This window comes from Aspergillus stella-maris, assembly GCF_047715825.1.
Source record: "Aspergillus stella-maris strain CBS 113639 unplaced genomic scaffold BDV14scaffold_88, whole genome shotgun sequence".
In the NCBI taxonomy this organism is placed as follows: domain Eukaryota; kingdom Fungi; phylum Ascomycota; class Eurotiomycetes; order Eurotiales; family Aspergillaceae; genus Aspergillus; species Aspergillus stella-maris.
The window spans coordinates 1-21370 of NW_027396882.1; the positions used below are offsets into that span (position 1 = coordinate 1).

The 21370-nt window shown below is 49.7% G+C and overlaps 8 protein-coding genes across 8 annotated transcripts; 2 read left to right on the forward strand and 6 right to left on the reverse strand.

Annotated features, from left to right (window-relative positions):
• BDV14DRAFT_183400 (uncharacterized protein) lies at positions 1 to 533 on the forward strand. The gene has a single exon (XM_073770374.1). It carries the CDS (start codon positions 5 to 7, stop codon positions 440 to 442), a length of 438 nt encoding a protein of 145 aa, XP_073622955.1. The 5' UTR covers positions 1 to 4; the 3' UTR covers positions 443 to 533.
• Positions 534 to 2083: 1550 nt separating this feature from the next.
• Positions 2084 to 3541, reverse strand: BDV14DRAFT_211937 (aromatic ring-hydroxylating oxygenase subunit alpha; the record flags this gene model as incomplete). Its single annotated transcript, XM_073776209.1, has 2 exons — positions 2603 to 3541; positions 2084 to 2507 (listed from the first exon to the last, which is right to left on the reverse strand). The coding sequence occupies exons 1-2, from the start codon at positions 3406 to 3408 to the stop codon at positions 2084 to 2086; spliced, it is 1230 nt and encodes a 409-aa protein (XP_073622956.1). The 5' UTR covers positions 3409 to 3541.
• Positions 3542 to 3977: 436 nt separating this feature from the next.
• BDV14DRAFT_211943 (amino acid permease/ SLC12A domain-containing protein) lies at positions 3978 to 6528 on the reverse strand (the record flags this gene model as incomplete). The annotated part of the gene is made up of 10 exons (XM_073776210.1): positions 3978 to 4174; positions 4236 to 5045; positions 5122 to 5188; positions 5244 to 5304; positions 5355 to 5384; positions 5445 to 5535; positions 5591 to 5747; positions 5820 to 6058; positions 6199 to 6393; positions 6457 to 6528. The coding sequence occupies 10 exons, from the start codon at positions 6526 to 6528 to the stop codon at positions 4037 to 4039; spliced, it is 1860 nt and encodes a 619-aa protein (XP_073622957.1). The 3' UTR covers positions 3978 to 4036.
• Positions 6529 to 6536: 8 nt separating this feature from the next.
• On the reverse strand, positions 6537 to 7618 carry BDV14DRAFT_149999 (uncharacterized protein). Its single transcript, XM_073766543.1, has 2 exons — positions 6919 to 7618; positions 6537 to 6825 (listed from the first exon to the last, which is right to left on the reverse strand). The coding sequence occupies exons 1-2, from the start codon at positions 7416 to 7418 to the stop codon at positions 6795 to 6797; spliced, it is 531 nt and encodes a 176-aa protein (XP_073622958.1). The 5' UTR covers positions 7419 to 7618; the 3' UTR covers positions 6537 to 6794.
• A 33-nt stretch (positions 7619 to 7651) lies between these two features.
• On the reverse strand, positions 7652 to 10724 carry BDV14DRAFT_193296 (kinase-like domain-containing protein; the record flags this gene model as incomplete). The annotated part of the gene is made up of 6 exons (XM_073771757.1): positions 7652 to 8086; positions 8178 to 8406; positions 8464 to 8663; positions 8722 to 8809; positions 8856 to 9005; positions 9064 to 10724. 6 exons carry the CDS (start codon positions 10722 to 10724, stop codon positions 7652 to 7654), a joined length of 2763 nt encoding a protein of 920 aa, XP_073622959.1.
• A 541-nt stretch (positions 10725 to 11265) lies between these two features.
• BDV14DRAFT_150064 (uncharacterized protein) lies at positions 11266 to 14568 on the forward strand. The gene is made up of 6 exons (XM_073766544.1): positions 11266 to 11318; positions 11387 to 11548; positions 11613 to 12797; positions 12845 to 13015; positions 13067 to 13338; positions 13385 to 14568. Exons 2-6 carry the CDS (start codon positions 11433 to 11435, stop codon positions 14257 to 14259), a joined length of 2619 nt encoding a protein of 872 aa, XP_073622960.1. The 5' UTR covers positions 11266 to 11318; positions 11387 to 11432; the 3' UTR covers positions 14260 to 14568.
• A 1248-nt stretch (positions 14569 to 15816) lies between these two features.
• On the reverse strand, positions 15817 to 16608 carry BDV14DRAFT_205110 (putative GPI anchored protein; the record flags this gene model as incomplete). The annotated part of the gene is made up of 3 exons (XM_073774661.1): positions 15817 to 16210; positions 16267 to 16400; positions 16486 to 16608. The coding sequence occupies 3 exons, from the start codon at positions 16606 to 16608 to the stop codon at positions 15817 to 15819; spliced, it is 651 nt and encodes a 216-aa protein (XP_073622961.1).
• Positions 16609 to 20156: 3548 nt separating this feature from the next.
• BDV14DRAFT_211945 (uncharacterized protein) lies at positions 20157 to 21296 on the reverse strand (the record flags this gene model as incomplete). The annotated part of the gene is made up of 3 exons (XM_073776211.1): positions 20157 to 20311; positions 20405 to 20987; positions 21051 to 21296. The coding sequence occupies 3 exons, from the start codon at positions 21294 to 21296 to the stop codon at positions 20157 to 20159; spliced, it is 984 nt and encodes a 327-aa protein (XP_073622962.1).
• Positions 21297 to 21370: the final 74 nt, after the last annotated feature.

The following is a 21370-nucleotide window of genomic DNA, read 5'->3' on the forward strand; positions in this document are numbered from 1 at the left end:
CAGCATGGCCAGTTTAGCAACCATGTACTTTGACCAGGGACGCTTAGTCGAAGCAGAAGAGCTGGAGATCCAGGTGCTTGAGTCACAGAAACAGACGCTAGGGCCCGAGCATCCTCAGACCCTGGCCAGCATGCACAACCTTGCGATTACTTGGAAAGAATTAGGGAAAGTCCCAAACGCATTCAGTCTTCTCAAGAAATGTGTGGACCTCCGCAGCAAAGTATTAGGCGCAGATCACCCACACGTCGCCCTTTCATCCAATGCGCTTCTTAGCTGGGAGGTCGCAGCGAACCAACTCTCAACACGTTACAGCCAACAAGCTTCAGCAGACACTCCTACTCGACCTCTGGTTCACACTTATGCGGGTGATTATATTGCAGCAGATTCAAAACCTGCAGGCCGTAAACGGCGAGTCCTCATGGATTTTTTCCAAAGACGATGATTTGCGATCAAAACCTTCCTTTCTACCTAGATTGAAATGATGGCTTATGTTTGAAGAATTTAGTTAGTCTTGTCGATGTAACTAACGCCCTCTAATAATTTACTCTTTTATCTATCACGAGTTCATTTTAGCAACGTTTAGCGCTGTACTTATTTTCGGTCGCTCAATTTATATAACACAGGAAAATCAAGGTTCATGGCTCGCTTGGGATAGTAAAAGATACGGCGGCAGAAATCTCAAATAATAACGAAACTAGGTCCAGCTTCCCAAGAGCTTTTCTTCATGCACTAGCCGTATAAGAAATGGTACTGCTGGTTGAGGTTTTGGGAAATGAAATTGATGAATTTCGGGTAGGCAGGGCGGTTGTGCAAGCCACTGTATCACTTGATTCAACTCGCTTGTTCAACGCAAGCTTCCACTCAATGGAGTAATGAAAACAAGCAGGTGGTTGTTCATTATGCGCCCTTCCTTCATGCCAGTCATCCAATCCCAGCAGGGGAAGCTTATCTGGTATTTGGGATCATCTGGCGTAGCGTGCAGTGGACTCATCATTCAAGCTAATATAGCTAAAGTATAATAGTAAACCTGGCAATCCATGAAAGTTGCCAGGCGTGGGGGCATACCACCTCTAAGTAGTGTTATATAGAGAATCTTTATAGATAAGAAAAGGACTAGTTATAGTAAGTCCAAATCATAGATTACTATTAAGCCTTATATGTCAGCATCTCGTGTTGTTGCAGGCACAGAATAGCAACCAGTTATATTACAATATCACTAGTGGCATGCAGGATTCGGCCAGTAACCAGACTAAACCCGCTTGTCAGATAAGGTCAGGGTCGTCCTGCTTAAGTGTCGAGCGGACCTTAAGGTATTCTTATATCAAGAGGAAGAGAAGCGAAATGGAATATGCAATAGTAACTTGGTTTATACTAGCAATCTAACTATATTACTATAGACTAAAGATAAGGCATGAGAAGCAGAAAGTAAATATAGGTAGGTAGTAAGTGTCCTTATTCACCTCTTATCATCCTGCTCATCCTCGCGGGGGGCCGCGGGGGACGTTTGTCCGTCGTGCTCATTGTCCTGTCCCCAGGATGCCTGGCACGCTCCCATAACATCCTTTTTCCTAGCATTGGCGCGTCACGTCGGCGAAGCGCTAGAGTGATTGGCCACCGTTGGTCCTGGCGTTCTAACAGAAGTAAGAAAAAGAGGAAAAAAAAGATATCCTAGTACTCTTTCTTAGTTTAGTAGTAAGTTAGGCTTTTATAACCAGGCCTATTATTATCTATTAACATAATATCTTGACTTTATGTCGGGAACTCGGAGGTGAACGATCGCCATGAGGATCCTTGATTCTCTATCTAGAAGGCGATCGGTGGAAAGTCAGTGGTGCGGAGAGCACGTGACCGTCAGCTGATGCCTGAGGCTATCTCAACACTTTATTAGTTAGTAAAGTAGCTAAAGAAATAGTATTAACACAAAGAGGGGACAAGGTAAGTATAGGGTGGGTGTAGCTGTTAAAGGGTGAGTGAATCACTTTTTAGGGTGAGCGGATCACCTGACTCACCCTCTTGAAGCAGCAACGTCTGGATCAGGCAGGAAGGAGGCGCTCGTAGATTTTTGGCCGGTAGATTTACCTATCTACCAGGCCAACTCCTCACTCCCCGGACAAGCCTGCCCCTCAAGCTTCATACAAAATTTAATCTCCTCATCAACTTTCCCATCTCCCCTCCCCCGATCCTTCGGAGTCGCAGGCCAAATCTCGCTTCCCAATTTCTCCTCCCCCCTAGCATGCTCCATAACCATACCCCTCAACACCTCCTGAAACCGAATTGGCCCCTTTTCTTTATCAGGATGTAATTCTCCATTCAGAAATACACCGCTCTTCAGACTCCGCTGGACACCTTCACAGAGCTCTCGGTCTTCATCGAGAACTTGCCGATAGAACGAGATGATATTGTTAAATTCTTCATCTGTTGCGGATTTATGTCTGTATACTTCGTTTTCGATCTTGCTTGTTGTTGGCGTTAGGGGGAGCATGCGTTGGATGTAGAAGAATTTGTTCCTGCAAAACAAACATTCGTCAGTAAGTGACCATAACCCTACCCAGCAGGCCGTAGCCCAGAACGTAAATGAGAAAGTTAGGTATGGTGGACATACGTAACAGTAACACTAGTCCCCGGCACAAAAAACGTAATCGCCCTCTTAAACTGCCCATCCGCAGCTTCCTTGTTCACAATATGATGCTCCATATACCGGCCATTAGCACTCGGTTCAACGCGGTACCGCGGTATATCCGTGACCCCTGCAATCAAAGGATGACTCGTAGCGCAATGATAACACTCATTGTAATTCTCAATTTGTAGTTTCCAGTTACTGGCGACGTGCATTTCCCACGCATGGTCGAATTCGTATCCGCTTGAAAATTCGAAGCCGGACATTCGGGGCTCGGTGTCGACAGTGCCGTACTCGGAGGACCAGGGGATTGAGGGGGTGCCGGATTGGAGATTCACCCAGATGAACCCTGCGGCGTCGATGTGGACGTTTATAGGGAAGAGCGAGTTCGCGCTTTTATCGAACCTGTCTACCGTTTCGAATCTTGGTGCTTTGGCGAGCGAGCCCTTGAGGCTATAACTCCACCCATGATACCGGCATGATAGGATAGATGTACTCCCCTCAGCCTTCTGCACAACAGGGAACGCACGGTGACGGCAAATATTATGGAACCCGTTGATGTTCCCTTCTCGATCGCGCGTAAGGAAGATGGGAAAGTCGGCGATCGTAAAGGATAGGTAGTCGCCTGCCTTTTGGAAGCGGGTTTTGTGTGTGAGGAGGATCCAGCGTTTTGAGAAGATGGCGCGCCGTTCGAGTTGGTAGAGGGCTTCGGAGCGGTACCAGGAGGCTGGGAGGGTTCGGGGGTGGGAGGGTTCTGGTGTAGTGGAGGGGTAGCCTAAGAGTTTCCACATTGTGAAGGTTTATCATGGATAGTAGATGTCAATTGCATGGTTTCTGTAATATGCCGTTGTCATGTTCAAATAATGGCCTGTGCTCTCAAGTGGGGGAGATGTCAAGAATGGGGGCGTATCCACATATACGATAAGATATTTGAGATCGGAAATTGGAGATAGGGCTGGCAAGTAACAAAATCTATTATCGTGATTACTATCGCGTAGTACATAATATCTTATCAGACTGACCCCAACGAGGTGTGCATCCGCTTACTAGAAGACTCCATGTCGCTGACCCTCCACAGGAATATGCGACAGTGGGCCGTTCCTTCCGTGCAGTGTTCTTTCCTCATTTGGGAGACAGTTGTCCGGTGGAAGTGGCAGGTACGGCTCGGTGGCGAAAATGTCAGTCGCTCCTCCCTCATGTTGCCAACCCTCCATCGTACCTTCCCTGAGATACCATTCCACATGTGCGTACCTTCCTATCTCAGCCTCGGACATCGGAGACATCTAAGGGCCGAGGTATGAGTGTACCATCAAGATAGTCGCGTAGTATCGGAGGCGGTAGGCAGAAGATTATATCTTGTATCCGACACGCGTGAGCAGGTTCATGGAATCCAGCAGTTGATTAACATTGCGACAATGGCTATGAAGCCGCAAGCCGAATATCATGCAGATTGCGAAACTTCCGAACAACCTTGTCCGGATTTGAAAGGTCCACAAGCCGCCATTTTCCACCTCTAACAGCCTTGAGGAGAATCCACATAGCGATGAAGACCAGCACCTACACAATTGTACGCATTAGCATAGCGTCGTCATATATATAGGAAATGGTATCTACTTACAAACAGGTAAGATGAGAGGAACGGAAAGTTGTGAAAGTCCTTCCACAGGGAAGCTCCGTTCGCAATGATGAGAATGAACAGACACCCCGCCAGCGCAGCGTAGGCTAGGAACGGCTGCAGCGGGCTGCGATACGGGTAGTCGTTGTGCGTGCCCTTGCCGGAGCGACGTACTTGAGGAATTCCTCTTGTCTCCAGTGCGCACTGGTGTTGTTTGATGCAGTGGTAGTACCGGATGAAGACAAAGGCCTCACAAGCCCAAACTATAACAACGGCAACACTGCCCATCTGCGCAAGGATCTCAATAAACATCCCAATAGACGTGTCCGTACCGGTGCCACCTTGAAGCTGGAGATAGGGGACCCAGAAAAAGGCAGCGGCGCTGAGGATCATCGCTCGAAGTGGAACTCCGAAAGAGTTTGTACGGCCAAAGTAGGCGAGGATACGAAGATGCCAGCGCTGTCCACTCCCTCCGTCAAGCCGGCTAGTAAGACCGAAAAGAGTCCGAGAGGCGACATAAAGATTTGTACTGGCACAGGTGATGCACGTAAACACTAGAAAAACGTTGAAGACATTGTCCAGTTTTGGGATGAGTGATTCTGCTGCGATCTCGACAAATGCCGACGAAGTGTATCGTGTTTCGGTCGGCCAGAGGCAGTTACGTGCATCCCTGTCAAGCCAGCTAAGCCGAGGCAGACTGCAGTGGTCGTAAGAGATAGTGAAGGACAGGAGAAATCCACTCAGCGTATAGGCACCCGTTGCCCATAGTGAAATCCACCTTGATGAATGTTTCACTGTTTTCCCGATGGACCCCTTTATTAAAAGGTTTCAGAATGCCGACTTCTGTGCTCTCGGCATCTTTGGGCTTATGATTTCCAGGTGGCGCCACCTCTAGAGCGGAGGCTGCTACAACTTCGACGCCGACATAGGCGTAGGTAGCAATAGACAAGCACATTCTAGGATAGTGGGTATTAGGGTATGATACAGCTTCATGACCAGTGGATCACTTACAGGAAGGCATTTCCATACGTACTGGCCGCTTGCTCGTCAAATCCGCCCAGCGAGGACCAGTCTAGAACGATTAGCAGGGTTGTCGTAGAACAGTTCAATGCCGTAACTCACAAACTGCTCCGATATGTCCCTGTGTGCCAGCTACCTCGGTTGATGCAGTTTAGCTTTCTTATTTAGATAATGACCACGGGGAAGACCTACCACCAGCATTGATTGCAATCGGAATCACAATGATAACAACCATACAGAGGATTTTGATTGTCCCAAAAATAACCTCAAGCGGTCCATAGATCTGTAAGGACGTCATTATCAAGGACCTAACTCGGAGAAGCGAAAGACGAAAATACCTCAACTGCAGCTGAGTTTATAAGGACGAGCGTTAGGGGGATGAGAGTATAAATCACGGTCCCATCGATTATTGTGTTACCCTGAGGCCCAGTCCAGAATTGAACTTCCGCAGCAAGAGTTGCTACACCAGCGCCAAATGCTACGGAATACGTGAACCTATCAAACAGTGAGCGATGATCGAAACCCCAAGCACGTCGCAAAAATAGCCCTGCGGAAAGTAAGGCATACCAGTATGTTATACCCACCGCAATTCCCAGCTCAGGATCCACAAACTCGGTAACATATGCCGACAGCGCACCGGGGATGGGCCAAATACAGAGCAACTCCGTAATACATTGCATTACCGCCCATGACAGGATTCCAACGATGAAAAAGCACAGTGGTACGGCCAGGGGTCCAGCGAGTTCCAGTATTTGGCCGCCACGCCAGTATAGACCTGTTCCAAGGGTAGCGTTTACTGTGATCATCTGGCTGAGTCAGTTCAGAGATAATCGTGGATGTGTACCAGGCGCTGGTGTGGGGATCATTTGGCAGGCATTTATACGCGGTGCCGGACCATGGGTATGGATAAGGCATATCCCGGCGCGAAGCAGTATTCAGAACATACAAAGATGTGCATCCCCTTGAGCTTCCTCTTGACCACCCTAGTCGCGCTCGGCGACACGTATAGTGTCCTCGCTGGTTTCATATTGAACAGCCCGCCATCTTGACCTTGCTCGCGCTCTGGGGACGGTTGGTAAGGATGTGGGGGAGTGTCAGGAATCGATTGATTGTCGGGACTTGGATCGTGGGGTGGATCTGCCTAGCAAGTATGTTAATAGACTGACAGCAGGCATTCTGACGATTTAGATTCCTCAATGTGTACCGAAGCTGCTGGGTCTTGTTGGGCGGGAACCCAATCTGGGAACCACTCTGGGAACTCGCGTTGCGCCGCCATTCGCAGCCGCGCCGCAAGGCGTTGTTGACAGCTTATTGCGGACAAATATCAGATGAAGGGAAGATAATGGCAATGACCAGGAGGGTCGCAGGAAGATATAGAACGTTGAGGAGTTAGCGAGCAAGACTGAGAGCACAATTGCGGAAGACAACGGATACACCCTCCCTGATGCGCATGTTGCCGCTGCGGCAGTGCTGGGTGCGCAGCACGAGGCTCTGGGTAATACGGGGCAACTCCCAGCCGCTAGCTCAAGCACGACCGGGGTCCTAACCAGGCAAGGCATGGATTGTCGCCCATCTAGCACGCGACGAGGCTTCATCAGCCACTAAAATCACTGGGGACCAATAAGGAGGGTGGGATGGCGTCTTTGCCATGGCGTTGGATTGCTACCTGATGTCTTGTCTGTCTCGCATCTTTGTTTGCTTCTTCTCCCCGCATGATGGATGGTCGGATTCGGCCGGCGGTGACGTGGCTGGCAGGGAAGTGCATTCGGGAAGGCTCTTGAAACGGATCCAACAGCGCAGGAACCGGGGATAGAATATACCGCAGCCAGGTTCCTGTTTCATATGGCCATAGCTTACGACCGACATGCCAGACCAAAATGTGACTAATCGGTACATCAAGAAGAGACTGTTGCTGCAGCTTCTGGAAACCCTTTTCCCAGAAATCCAGGATTTTGATATTCGTGTATTGAACCCTGGGATCTCGTTTACGTATATATTTCGATTCGACCTAACATGCTGTTCCAGATGATCGAAGACCAGTGGGTGTTTACTGTTCCGCGTGTGGTAACTGAGGTAGGCAGCCAGATATAGCACTGGTGCTTGAACAGACATCGGAACAATGCTGACGATAATCATCTGCAATAGTCTGAGCTCGAGTGCGTCCATTATCACGACCACTGATCCCTGATTGCTCACACAACTGTCCGCAGCACTATCCGAGACTGAGTGTCGCACTTTCGAACATGGCAGCCCAGTCGAACTTGCTTCCCTCACATGGTTGAAGTTATATATTATAGGGGATGCCAACAAAGGAGAGACCAACAGGATTTTAGACTTTGTTCAGGTTGAGCGCCGTGGAATGATTCTCTGCTCTGGAAAGAGTAAGCGTCGGTCGCGTCTCAATCTATCTCGATTTTGCGGATTGCTGGTCGCCCAGCGCCGACAACGGATGATATTAGCACGCTTTTCAGTCCACTCATCTCAGAAAGTCTCATTGTGAAAGGGTCGTCCTCGGAGAAATCCTCGAGTTGGGCAATTTCGGTCGGTCGATTATCATCCGTGTTGGAATGCGGTACAGTCATCCGTACCAGTACCATCCGGGAATTGGCAGATTGCCCGGCCACCGCATACAGTGTGTCATCTTCAAGGCGGATCAGCAGTTTTCTAACTCTGTAGGTCTTGATATCCAATTGAATAGACTTGACGATACTGGTGGCAGCGAGATCATGTATGTGCAACTGTTTTTCTCTCGTTATAATAGCGCACGTCGTCACATTCTGATGCAAAGGGGCAAAGTCTGTAAGGAGACGTGCAGAACTGCTGCTGTCGAGGCCCTTCGATCACAGCATTAGAGCCTTTTTGTCCCATGGTTTTGTAACACAGCGGTAGACTTGCTCGTGATTCAATGGGCAAGTAGTGCATGACCTTTGTTTCGAGGTTGAGGTGGGCAATGCAGACTGCGTTCGAGCCCTTTGGAGCCCGAAGCTCTGGTCGGACCATGAAGTAAAGGTCAACGTCGGTGCTGAATGACAGACGTGATACATTACCGGCTGGCCAATGCAGCGTGCGCTTCCACCAGCTGTCAGTGAAGGGCGCATCTACTGGCCCGCTGGTAGTCCGATCCAAGGGAAGCGCCTCGGCAATTGAGGTTTCACTGCAATAAGCATTAGCGGAGTATTTGTACAAGTCGTTTAGACATAGTATAACGCACCATTCCCGTCTTCTGTTACAAACCTCAGTTAAGCGTATGACAAGCAGATCGCCCGGTGCCCGGTCATCATCGCTCGATCGCAGTACGCATGCCACAAGTTGGCTATCTGGGCTGATGGCAAGTTTGACAATGGCTGGTTGTTCGAGGTCCACTGATTGATCTTTGCCCAGGCCACCGTCCGCAAGGTCGAAAATGTAACACTGCCGCCGCCAAGCATTATTAGCGTCTGATAATGGCAAAGCCAAGTTTTAATCTCACCTGAAAGGTCGTGCTTGTAGTAGATGCCACCAGATACTTCTCCGTCAACCGAACGCTGTTCCAGAAGCAGTTTTCCTTTTCGAGAGTACTGCCCTACGGATGCTATGGCCTCTGCTCGACTGGAGTTCAAAGACTGCGAAGAGTAGAGCAAAATGGTGCGATCTGTCCAGTACGTGACAAACGAACAGTCTGGGGATATTTGAGAACCCTTGAAAGGTTGCGATTCGGAAAGACACCATCTTTCGACACGTTCGTTGGGGAGACTCGTAAAAGAGTGATGGATCCTTTCAAGGTCAGTGGTTGCGCAGATTGGTCTCGCAGCATGATATCCGTGTATCATACCTGGTAAACAGTCCATGCCTAGGACGCTCCGTAGGCTCAGTTTCCATGGATAGATGGCTCCCGTGATCAGTCGGCAACTGCTTGTACCCTCTCAGGGTAATCTCGAGCATGGTTGCCACCTCCTTTGCTGACCTTCGCTTGAATTGGTCCACCTCGAGTACTTGATCTTCAATATATCCCAAGGCCTCTTTGATTATTTTTGCTTCACGGGAATCTCTTTCGCGCGCTCGGTCAACTAGGTAGGAGTGAGTCTTTTCGACAGCCCGATTGCGCTTTGCAGCTCTAAATCCGCAAGACAGGACAAAGAATCGGTCGTATCCAGCGGCTTCATCATGTCTATACCTCTGTTCGGCGTAGTTCTTCACACCATCGCTGCCTTCTTCCAGATAAGCGAATACAACGCTGAGAACACAGCCAAGGGACCAGACGTCGCTATGCGTTCTCATTGTGCGAGTGGGAGAAAGCGATTCGGGTGCAAGGTATGTTCCTTCGCCTCTTCGATTGAGGGTACCCGATACCAGAGAAGGATCCTCCGGCTCCGAACGCCTGATAAACCAGCTGTTGATATCCCGAGCTCCACTGAAGGCCCCTCCTGAATAACGAACCTTCATTCGCGACATCCCAAAATCACTCAGCTTCCAGATGTTCCGAACCTGTCGATCGGGTCCAGTTTCTCGGAAGATCAGGATATTGCTCGGTTTTAGATCCATGTGGTAACAGACCAGCTGCTCCAGATCCGACGCCTTCATTTCGTTGTGGAGAAAATGTAGGCCCCCGGCGAGGCCCATGGCGCAGCGTATGATATCCGCCTTTTCCGTGATGCTGTTTGGTCGCGTTTGGTGATGGGTCATCATATACGCGCGGAGGTCACAGATTGCAAGCGGCATGAAAAGACTGTAGACGGTCGATCCGAAGGCTAGACTACCGAGGTTCCTGAGGATATTTGGACAATCCCAAGCAGAACTAGCCAGAATCCGTTCCATGATCTGCCGCTCGCCGGTGGCGTCAAACTCATCGCTAACCTCATAGTCTTTGCGCGCCAGCTCCACTGGCTTCAAGTTGGTGGTCTCTTTGATACGGTCGTAGAAGTGACCTTTTGCTATTTTCATCCGAAGAACGTGACCAAAGGATCCCTTCTGCAGGCTTTGTTCTTCAAGGTAAGGGAGACGGCGGTGCTCGGTGTTGTCGACCCTCGTTTCCTCTTTCTTGCGTATCCGAACGGGGCAAAAATAAGCTTGCTTCCCCAGGAACTTGTCGGCATCGACACTGTTTCCATCAAAGAGGCTCTGGAGATCATCGCGCCCGATTGGGAGAGTGTACGTAATGGTTGGACTTGTATCACTGGCGATAAGCTTTGCTACCACAATCCTTGCTGACGCCAATGAGCACGCCACAATGATCAATACGGCCAGGAACGGGTGTAACTCTTTGGCTCCAACTGTGGAAATCAACTCGTCGTTTGTCACTTGGAACTGGTCAATGGTGGTACGACCGGGCTGCTGCAGGCTGTCAAAGAAGCGACGAAGTTTGTCGGCATGCAGGACATATTCGGCGGTTCCGATCGGTGCAAATCGAAGGTTCTCTCGATCTTTTCGCTCCAGAAGCGAGTATACCTCGTTGTAGACCTCATGATGCAGTTCGTCATACGCGTTGAGCGCCATGGTTGCATTGCCGGCGGAAGATTTGCAGACATGTCGTGTCTCGTATTCCGTTGCGACAAGGGTGGTAGCCTGGTCCTGCGCGTCGATTCAAGTGACATGGTGGTTGGCTGATGCTGTGAGTCCGAGCTGCCAATAGAATCGTGGAGGCGTCGTGTTTACTGCAGGTGAGAATTGCTTTTTTGATCGCCCAGAGATGGGGGACGAACTGATGGAGGTTGATGTATCGTTTTATCGGGTAAGGAGTAATCAAGAGAGCAATTGGTGGATGAAAATCGGGCGTATGCAACTAGGCAAGTCATGGAAAGAACGACAGTTGAGCAGTTGGAGGTGAAGGGAAAGATGAAGTTGGCTAATCCAACAGGTGCCATCCCAGTCATATGATCTCTAACCAGACTGGGGTTAGTCTCACAACCACAACTACAGACATAGAGTACCATGGGACAATCAATCTGAAGACTTGGATTTGTCTTCTATAAACTCTTTGACAGGTCTTCTTGTTGGCTCAGAGATAGTAGGAGAATGCTGAATAGATATGTGGACACTAGCCTTATACAGACAAATGTCCTGTAACTAACAAACATTCCACAAATGCAGGTTAGTCATCCGCCACGTCAATGCTCCCGCCGTGCATTAGTGCCGTTCATTAATCAATGCCCTTCGAGTCTCGCCTGCACCTCCTCCATTTCCTGCATTCACCGCAATCCAACCATGGAGAGGTCCGCTAGAAACTCCCGCCAGCGCTCTGGCCGTCCTGTTTCCTGTGTCAAATGTCGCACCCTCAGGGTAAGATGTATTCGGGAGCAGCAGGGTGGTTCTTGCAACAGGTATGCTGTTATATATATTTGTGCACTTTGCCGAGCGGGGTGCTAACTGCGGTGATTGCCACAGATGCAACCAGGAACAGATCGACTGTGTGGCCCCGAGACCCGGCCAGTTCGTCACCCCCAGGCGGCGAGTTCTCGATGACGATAGGATCAGGTTTACGTCCAATGACATAAAGAAATTGAATCGGTTGACCGACATGAACAATAAGTTGGAAAACCTCATGGAGAATATCAAGGACCTTTTCGTGCAGACTATGGGGCCTAATGCCCTGCCACCTGGTATGATACCAGCTCCGCGCCCGATACCTGCGGAAGTTGCGTTTGGTCTGGATAATACGGGAGATGCGGAAGTACCAGATGCCCCAGAGCCGGATGGGAGTGGCCAGGACGAGGTTGACCAAGACGAGGCTGGCCATGATGGGGTTGGTCAGGTCGAGTTCAATCATGACCAGTTCAATCAGGGCCAGTTCAATCAGGCCGAGTTCAATCATGACCAGTTCAATCAGGCCGAGTTCAATCATGACCAGTTCAATCAGGCCGAGTCCAATCATGACCAGTTCAATCAGGGCCAGTTCAATCATGACCAGTTCAATCAGGCCGAGTTCAATCAGGGCCAGTTCAATCAGGTCCAGTTAAATCAGGGCCAGTTCAATCAGGCCGAGTCCAATCAGGCCGAGTCCAATCAGGCCGAGTTCAATCATGAACAGGTCAATCACGACGAGGTCAGCAACGACGAAGTCAATCAGGAGTATCAGATCCCCGCGGAAATGGAGACCGATCAACAGCCGGAATGGGGCCTGGATTCGGGGTTGAACCCGGGATTGGCCTTGGGTTTAAATTTAGGAATAGATCTGGATTTGGGTTTGGACTTGGATATTAGCAACTTTGATACATTAGGGCCGACAGAACTTTTGCCGAAAGAAACATCGCCAGTCCTGACAAATATGGACAGTCAGTGGATAACGCGGTTTGGCCTCACCTTCTCCATTCTTGAGAATCTCGTCGACGGCTTTCGGAACATGGCTTCCTACTTCCCGTTTGTCATAATTCCAGCAGGCATAACTGTTTCCTCAATGGCTGAGGATAGACCGGTCCTACTACTCGCAGCAGCAGCAGCAGCCTCTCCTATCCACCACCACCTACAACAGGCTCTGAGCGAAGAATTCAAACAGACCATTGATCGACGACTTGCCATGACCGGAGAACGAGATTTGGACCTTTTCCTGGGGCTTCTCGTTTTTGTTGCATGGTACTTCCACTGGTCTTGCGATTTTTAGGCTTGCTGACGAGTAGCAGGTATCACTTCTACGGAGACCCTCGAGGCCAAGAGGCCTATCAATATCTCCAAAAAGCCATTGGCGTTGCGGTTGACCTTGATCTGCACTACACGGCTTGCGAGAGAAATTCCGATATTTACAATAGGGAGTGCCACCGTTCCTTTCTTGGATGCTGTTACCTGTCTCACCTGTAAAGTATCCTGCTCTTTCCTCACTATGTGCTCCTGCCTGATCCAAACAGCATCTCAACAACTGTCCAACAGCCGAACAACTTTGACGCTTCTGAACAAACAGTGTCAAGTGCTATTCACCTCGATCAAGATGAGGAATACCCGACCGATAAATTAATATGCCATCTCCTACGAATACAATCGCTCGGCGAAGTGATCACGCAATCCTACCAAGCAGGCAATGCCCAAGTCCTTGGACTCCCAGGTTTCCTTCAGGCGGAGCAAATCACAGAGGTCCTGGGAATATATTGGTCTCGGATTCCGGTGAACCTCCACAGTAATGGTACGCCCTGTCACCTATACGTTTTGACTCACGACTTACGGATTAGTTCTACTTGCAACAAGCTATCGTGGAATGATGATTCGAATCCATCAGATGGGACTGGCCTACCGGCATAGTCAAAAACAACAAATACGAAAGAACACAGCAAATGGTGCCGTTCGCGCACCGCCCAAGATCAGCATCAACCTCACCGGGTCAGTCAGTGCGTCGAAAGAATACCTTGACTGGATCATGGCAGTCCCGACGACCGAGTACACCAAGCTTCCTCTGGCGATTTGGTACCAGCTCATCCAGGCAATCACCGTTCTTCACAAACTCTCCCTCGGCTTATCGAACATTCCTGACTGGCACAAGAAGATCACGCAACAGACCGGCGACTTGGAAGAATACTTTGGCACCCTCGCTGAGCGGTTCCGCTCCTCCCTGAAAGACCAATCGGACCCCTGGTCTCCTACGCGTTGTCTGTTCAACATGTTCGCCGAGATGATGGATAACGCCAAAGGCTCTTACCGCGCAGCCAGACTGCGCTTTGCGCACATCCGACGTCGAAGCGACGGACATCGGAACCCCGGCGCGCGGGATAAAGGGAAGAGGCCAGTTTCCGTTGGAGGTCCATCACAGTCGCTTACAGCGCCAATCCTACGACCACCTCCTCAACGAAGCTTTGCAAGTGATCCTGAATTCCAGCGTCTGGTCACCGCTGATATCGAGAAAATCGAGGCCGAGAGATTGTGGGCTGATATTATAGCGAACGATTCATACCTCAATCAGCTTTATGTTTCTCAACCGAACGTTAATACGTCTCAGCCTCCTGATCCCATGCTAGACCCTGTTCAAGGCATGGATGCGCAGCAATTCCTTCCCCAACCAACCCGTGACACCTCGTTCAGTATCCCATTCTGGACCTCAGCACAACCTTAAATCATACCGTTTCCAAAACAGACCACTCAGTCAGAATCTGGCTTTCGGTTATTTTCAACTCTAAACGTTTTCAGCTTTTTCATTATACACAAAAGAATATCCCGGCAAAGAAAATCCCGGCAACGGCGCACAAATCTCCTTTGTTTTCCACTTGCATCTCTCTAGCGCTTCTTCATCGATCATTCGAATTTTAGTCCACCGACTCACGCAGCGTTCAAGCGACTGTTACACCCACAGAACTCGTTCAAAGAACCGAAGAGGAACTTCTTCATCCCAGCCTACCGCATTCCCAGATGCCAGCGTGTCCTGTCCAGCATTCCAGGTCAACAGAACTGCAATCACTTGTATCTTTGGCATATCGATGTGGAAATATGGCAATGGTAATGTCTTACGTCTAATGACCTATGAAAGACTCATGTGATACATGATATATGATATATGATACACAAGACATGCTCTGCAAAACTTGATACACCCTTTTAAAGCTCGTTCCTTTATCGCACTCTAGAGCACTATAGCGATACCAATCACATTCTTGATAAATCCACTCATGACTTCGCACATTAGTAGTAATCCAGAATCTCAACTAAAGCAAACACCTTGAAATTCTCTCTAACAATGGCCAGAGTAAAGAAAGACCTGTACTTCCCCCTGCGCCTTCTCAAGTCTCCGAAATGGATAAAGACCCGGAATCCCTCGGCCCCTCGGCTCCTCCAAGTAGGCGAGACCCTCAATCAGGTCATGGAAGGTCGAGGCCGAGACCGAACCCCGCGATCCCTTCCCAATTCGGGAGGATTGGAAGTTGCGGCCCGGCGCGAACCCCGAATTCACCAATCAGGAAGGCGCGATTTCCGGCGGGGCGGGCGCACGAGTACTTAAAATAGAAGTCGCGGTCTGCAGTGGATGAACCGGATGGATATATGTAGGGTTGTCGCTTAACGATCAAATTAGATTGCATCGTTGATTTGGAGTGGCAAAGTCAAGGAAACTTCTCGAAAATATAACTCATGCCCACGCAGCTAAGTTAGAAGGTGTCTAAGGGGTGGGTGAGAACAATGGACCCGACCTCGCGTGGACAGGAACGGAGGGTGCGATCCTCTCGGTGCCCGTGGATGCCTGAGTGTCCGCGAGCAAAAGCCGCGACTACTCAGAGCTGCTGGAGGACTCAGCGCATTCCGGAGTTCGGGCCAGTGAGCTGAAAAGGGTGGTGCGATCTCGTCTCGGCCGGTTTGATTTCCCGGAGATAGGGAATGGAGATGCAGACGGTTGACTGGTACGGAGTAGTACAAAGTAGGGTACAGTCAAAATTAGAAAGGCGCCGCGATAGGGAGCATTCTTTTTGTATGAGGTGTAAGCAGTTGCCGTTATAGATAGGACGTCTTGGTTTTCAGGGATGTAAATCGAAAGTTTGGCGGCTGACGGGACTAACGTAGATACGCTATATGATTTTCTTTGCAGGGAAGTGACTGGAATGAACGCAGGGCTTGAATCATTGATGCAATGTATATTTATAATACAAGTCGTCGATATCGCCGTATAGATACAAACAAGGCGAATCTAAATAGCCGCTCCCATGAAGGCAACAGCCGCACCACCAACAACCATCCCCACAACACCATTGACCTTTGCCGCCGCACCGGTAGGATCGCTCTCAGAACCCGTCTCAGTCTGTGACGTGGTTCCAGAAGGTGTCTCCGAGGATTCGCTAGCTGAGCTGGTAGAAGTAGCCTCGTCACTTTCGGAAGAAGAGGAAGAAGAAGACTCGGAAGCAGAAGTGCTAGTCGGCTCAGAATCTGATGCACTCGTAATCGACCCCGCGGTGATAGTAACAGGCATCAAGCTAACATCAGTCGTGGCCGTTGAAGTACCAGGGAAGTTGGCTTCAGGACCGCCGGCCGTGTCCGTACAGACGGCCGTGGAGTCTCCGACGGAGCAGCGGACTGTCCAGTAACTAGAGATATTCAATTAATGAAAAGTCATGGGTAAGAAAAATGGATGGGTCCATACAACTCCGGCTTGTCCTCCATTATGTAAGTCGTGGAAGGGCTGGCCGCGATCAGGGTCAAGCCTGGGCCCATGCCGCAGTCACTTCCATCCGTCCCGGGAGGACAGTTGATGCTGTATGTTGTGGCGGTTGCGTCCTGGATGTGTCAGTCGGGATTAGTGACACATCCGACCAGCGGTTGAATGGAGATCCGATCGCGTCGATCCCTGGTGTTAACTTACATTCCCAACAATGGACGCGGCAAGAGGCTGGGTGTCTGCGCCGTACATAAACATGGAGGTGACGGTGCTCTCGGCGCAGGCCAAGGAAGCCAAGGCCGGGAAGAGGAGCGACTTGTACATCATTCTGAGAGTTGACGTGGGTTCACAGCAAAGACGATGATTGTAGAGTGGGAGAAGGAGCCAGCACGAAAAGTGGACGCGGGAAACAAAAAAAAGGAATCAGGGGCTGAATATAAAGTCTGTGCCTGGGGCCAGGCCCAACGCTAAGCATCGATCGAACCAAGGGTCTGGCCTTGGTCACAGCAGCCCATTGGCGGATCTCGCCGGTTGCTCTCGCCACATGGGTCTTCCGTTTGTCTCGATATCTGGGGATTGTCCACGAGCAAGCCTCGGTATTCTGATCATTTTCTAGAGGATATTGTGGGATTTTAAATACATATTGAAGTCAGAGATTAGGCAGCTAAGTGGTACGAGATTTAGCACGAAGAAAACTCGCTTCCAGTCATCCAAACTATCGCCCCGGCCAAGCCCAACGCCTTGATGCTGTGGAATAGTTCGAGTCAGTGCAATGGATGACATCATGTTGATATATATTCATTGTCCATCGCACCTTCCCTGCTTGTAAGGTACATCACTTGGCCAGATAGTTCGACTAGACTAGGAGGAGCAGATGCCGCGGCGATCGAAGCAGCTTTCTCTAGGGCACCACGTTGGAACTAGGACTCCAGAATGCATTTAGACGGACATGCAGGAGTGGTATCAGCTAGGACAGAAATGTCCTGCAATATATACCTAGCTGCTACATCCCGTTCTTTACCTTTACGGGCTTAGAATCTAACAAGATCAGTCAACAACTAAGTTCAAGCCCTTCAGTAATTCAACTTTAGTCCTTCTCTTCTCCAGGCTCTACGTCAAAGCGATATGACAATGCAAAGTCTAGCACCAATACCAATATCAAGCTGCTGGGAGTGATATAGGACTAACCCTGGTTTTTAAGACGTCCAGAAACCCATAAAACACTCGACCTGCCGCGGCGTCATCAATTTCTAACAAAGTTAGCATCACCGATCCTCTGTTCCTGATACTTCCAAAGCTATCGACAGCTTTGACGGATTGGTCCCACGCGCACTCCACATATCAAGAGGCATTTTCATTTCGATAACCTATTCTCCCAGGGAGATTGATATGTGAGTTGGAAAGATCTGCCCATCATGATACTACCAATTTCCTCCGTGCCTCTAAAGCAATCTTGCACACAAGCACCCAGCCCAAGATCAACAACGGGCTACCTTCTTCTACCGCGCATATAAAATATCCCCTCTTCAATAGCTGCTCGATCAGCGATCCCCATAACAGATAACGTGCACAATAGAAAATTTATTAACGTTGATTAAGCAACCCTTGCCACTGTTACTGAAGGCAGATATCACTGAAAGATATGGAAGAGGAAAGGTAAACTGGGTATATATTTTGGTATTTAGAGACAAAGTACGGAGACTAAATGTACCATGCCTCCATTTACCTCTCACGGAAAATAAGTTTAATTTCGCGCCTCTAGCAAGGCACCGTCATTATATAAACTATTCAGCATTTTGCTTTCCATTACACGATCTTCCTGGAACAGAATATAGCTGGGCCGTTCTGGTAAGACTACACCAGCTCATAGACGCAACATCATTTTTTAAAACCCTTCAGTTGGCGAGCTAATAGTGAGCCCATTGAGCAATATGGTTTCATGATTCGTACTGACACTATAACTATGTCTAATTCTCGCTCTATCTAAGTCCACATATTGTGATAAACCACTGATCATCCAAAATTGCCTTGTCGTTGCGCCCGGGCTGGTACAGGATTCGGAAGGGAAACGCGATATGGTTCTCTCTCTGGTGATGGGCACATTGATGAACAATACTCGAGCTGTCTATGTCGAAACCACCGTGGTCTAGAGGCCCAAATCGCGTGCATTATCCATCATGTTCCTCACTTCCTGCAGCGTGCATTTCATGGAGGACCCAAAAAGCGACAGAGCTGTTTCGCCGGCAACCGACTCTACGTCCAAATCTGCACCATGCTCCCGGAGCAGTCGAAATCCCTCGGGATTCATGTTGTTGGCTGCCCACATCAGCGCTGTCCAGTTGTCGCTATCAACAGCGTTTATTTCTAAGTCGTCGCGGGCTAGGAGTGCCCTCAAAGAGTCTGTTTTATGCCGGGCGACTGCTGTGATAAGAGGGGAGTCATACGGGTCTTTAGGGTGGTTAACGTCGATTCCAGGAGTGGCTAGCAGGATATCTCGAATTGTATGCTCATCATTATAGATTGCGGTGGTCAGGGCCGTCCAACCTTCGCAGTCCATGGCGTTGACATCAACTGACTTATGGCTCACGAGTATGCGTGCCAGATTCTCCAAGCCGCTTTCGGCTGCCCATGTGAGCGGCTGGAATCCGGCCATTTCCATAATGTTCACGTCGATTTCAGGGTGCGTCAGTAGCAGAGTGGCCATTTTTTCGTACCTCTTGCAGACGGCAATCATTATAGCGGTTTGCCCTTGATTATCCTGCAGGTTAATACAGAGTGCGGGTTGTTTCAACAGCATTTTCACGGCCATAACCATTTTATGTCTTGTCGCCCGATGCAATGGAGTGTCTCCCTGGTTGTCCCAAATGTTGATTCCTCCAGGATCCATCTCTAGCAGCAATTCGAATACCGGCCAATTGCGCTTTACCATGGCAGCCATAAGCGGTGTCCTCCCGGTGTTATCTCTAGTGTGTAGGTCAAAGTTCTCGGAAAAGCAGACGAGCTCTATCAAAAGGCGGCCTTCTGGTAGACTACGCTCTGCAATAAGGTGCACAATCGTTCGGCCATGCTTGTCTTTGATTTTGACTTCCTCGGGGTCGCTTAGGAAGATAAGATGTGGCATGACGCAGAAGAGGTTCACCCGATCCGCGGGTGGTAGAAGAGCAGCAGCCCGGAGCTGGTCTTTGGTTTCCAGGTCGCCGAGGCTAGGGATTTCCATTGTGAGGTATGATGGGAAAAGTGGGAGGGGGTAATCCGGGGGCTGATAGCCCTACAGTAGCGCGTTGGTTCAACAGATTCGAAAGACAACAGGAGTTAGGTCTGATTGACTACCTGGTGTATCTTCCAACGGAAGTCCAAGGGGGGCGGGGACGCTGGAGGAATGGAATAAAGATAGTCATATAAGAATAAATGCTAATCGCAACGAAGAAGAGTATGGCTCAAGTCTCCAACGGCATAAGATAGCATAAAACAAAGTACCAGGCTGTGATAAGAGTAATAATGCTCGACAACAAAGAAGACGAGCCATGAAGCCCAGGATTAAATTGAGGAAGGAAGCCCCCAGACACGACTTGGACTCAAGGTCCCAGGTGGTTGCCGGAAATTCATCCCGCTGGGCACCGCTGGCGAGGGACGATCATTAATTGGAATACTCTCATCAATCAATATCTTTCAGAGCCGCAGATTCGCGTAGGAGTATCCCTATACGAGTCAACGGGATCTGCGGTAAGTTGTCGAGGTTTATCCATGGGCTCAACATATCGCACCGCTCTGCTTCGCGCCTGCCAACAACGATGAATCGCCATACTGGCAGCTCCCAATATTAGATGGGGCGCATTCCAATCTGGATTTATTACTCAAGGGCTTGAACTGTGTCTTTAGAGATTTCCCACTCCCTCCAACAACACCGCGATTCGCCCATCCACAACCGCCATCTCCCTCCTCAGCCGCGCTGCCTCCCTAAACGCCATCTGCAACTCGCTAACACCCTCTGCCCCCGATAACCCCTTCGCAGACACCATCACCTCCTCATCTTGTCGCTTCCACACATCCCCACGCCCTCGCTCTCGCCCTTGACCTCTCCCAACCGGCCCCATCACCATCTCGTCTCTCCCCGCCCGCTTACCCTGCATCCGCTCCAACAACCCCCCAATCTCACCATCATCAACCTGCTCGCCAGCAACAACTCTAGATAACGCATAAAGCGTATGACAAACCATCAACGCAACAATATACGTAATAAAGATAGCAAGGTTATCCCCCTGCGACGATGAACCAAGGTTACTCTTCCACACGAAACCGAGATACACACCCAATCCAGAAAGAAAGGCATACACGGCTGTTGAAAGGAGGAATACGGGTGCTGAGATTGTGAGGACTGCTGCTATTGAGGGTAACTGGACTTGACCATCTGCCTCCGGGTTATCGTCGGGTTGCAGTTCGAGAGTGCCGGTTAAGTTGGACGTCGAGCTTGAATGGGTATTTTTCCGACTAGAAGTAAACGCAGAAAGCGGTTTCCCTCTAATCCACTTCTTGATATCGGGCGCACCCAGACACCTCCCGAGTATCTTATGCTGTTTACTCGCATAATAAACAGATATAATACTCGACACAAGCGAAACAGCAAAACATCCCCTTGCCGTCCAATGCACGGATTGGATATCGCTTAACTCAAACGCCGTGATAGCAATCTGAGCCAAGATTGTTCCCTACCCTTTTCATCAATATCCCCCTTCCACCTAAGATTCGCAAGTTAAAAGAATGGTACATACAGCAATAGCAACCATATTACTCTCCTGCTGCCCCGCATCCCTGAAGTCCCTCGCTGTATCTTTATCCCCCTCATCAGAGGAGAGAACCTGCAACTGTGTTTTCCACACTGTACTGCTTCCGAAGAGTTGGAGGAGGGTTCCGCCTAGGGGGCCGTAATAGTGCCGGTAGACGCCGAAGAGGCGGCATGATTCGGCGGCGGAGGATATTATGGATAGGCCGAGCGATGCGAGGGTAATTGCGCTCATGTTCTCTTCAGAAAGAACTGTGGATAGTGTTGAAGTTGAGGAAAAACCTGGCTAAGGGGCTGAACTAGGGGAGA

Excerpts from the sequence above, each read along its gene's own strand:
- BDV14DRAFT_183400 (XM_073770374.1), top strand. The coding sequence starts at position 5 with ATGGCCAGTTTAGCAACCATGTACTTTGACCAGGGACGCTTAGTCGAA.
- BDV14DRAFT_149999 (XM_073766543.1), bottom strand. The coding sequence starts at position 7,418 with ATGGACGCACTCGAGCTCAGACTATTGCAGATGATTATCGTCAGCATT. Across the intron at positions 6,826-6,918 it reads CGAGACAGACAAGACATCAG|ATGGGCGACAATCCATGCCT; the intron begins GTAGCAATCCAA and ends GTCGCGTGCTAG.
- BDV14DRAFT_150064 (XM_073766544.1), top strand. The coding sequence starts at position 11,433 with ATGGAGAGGTCCGCTAGAAACTCCCGCCAGCGCTCTGGCCGTCCTGTT. Across the intron at positions 11,549-11,612 it reads CAGGGTGGTTCTTGCAACAG|ATGCAACCAGGAACAGATCG; the intron begins GTATGCTGTTAT and ends TGATTGCCACAG. Across the intron at positions 12,798-12,844 it reads CTTCTCGTTTTTGTTGCATG|GTATCACTTCTACGGAGACC; the intron begins GTACTTCCACTG and ends GACGAGTAGCAG.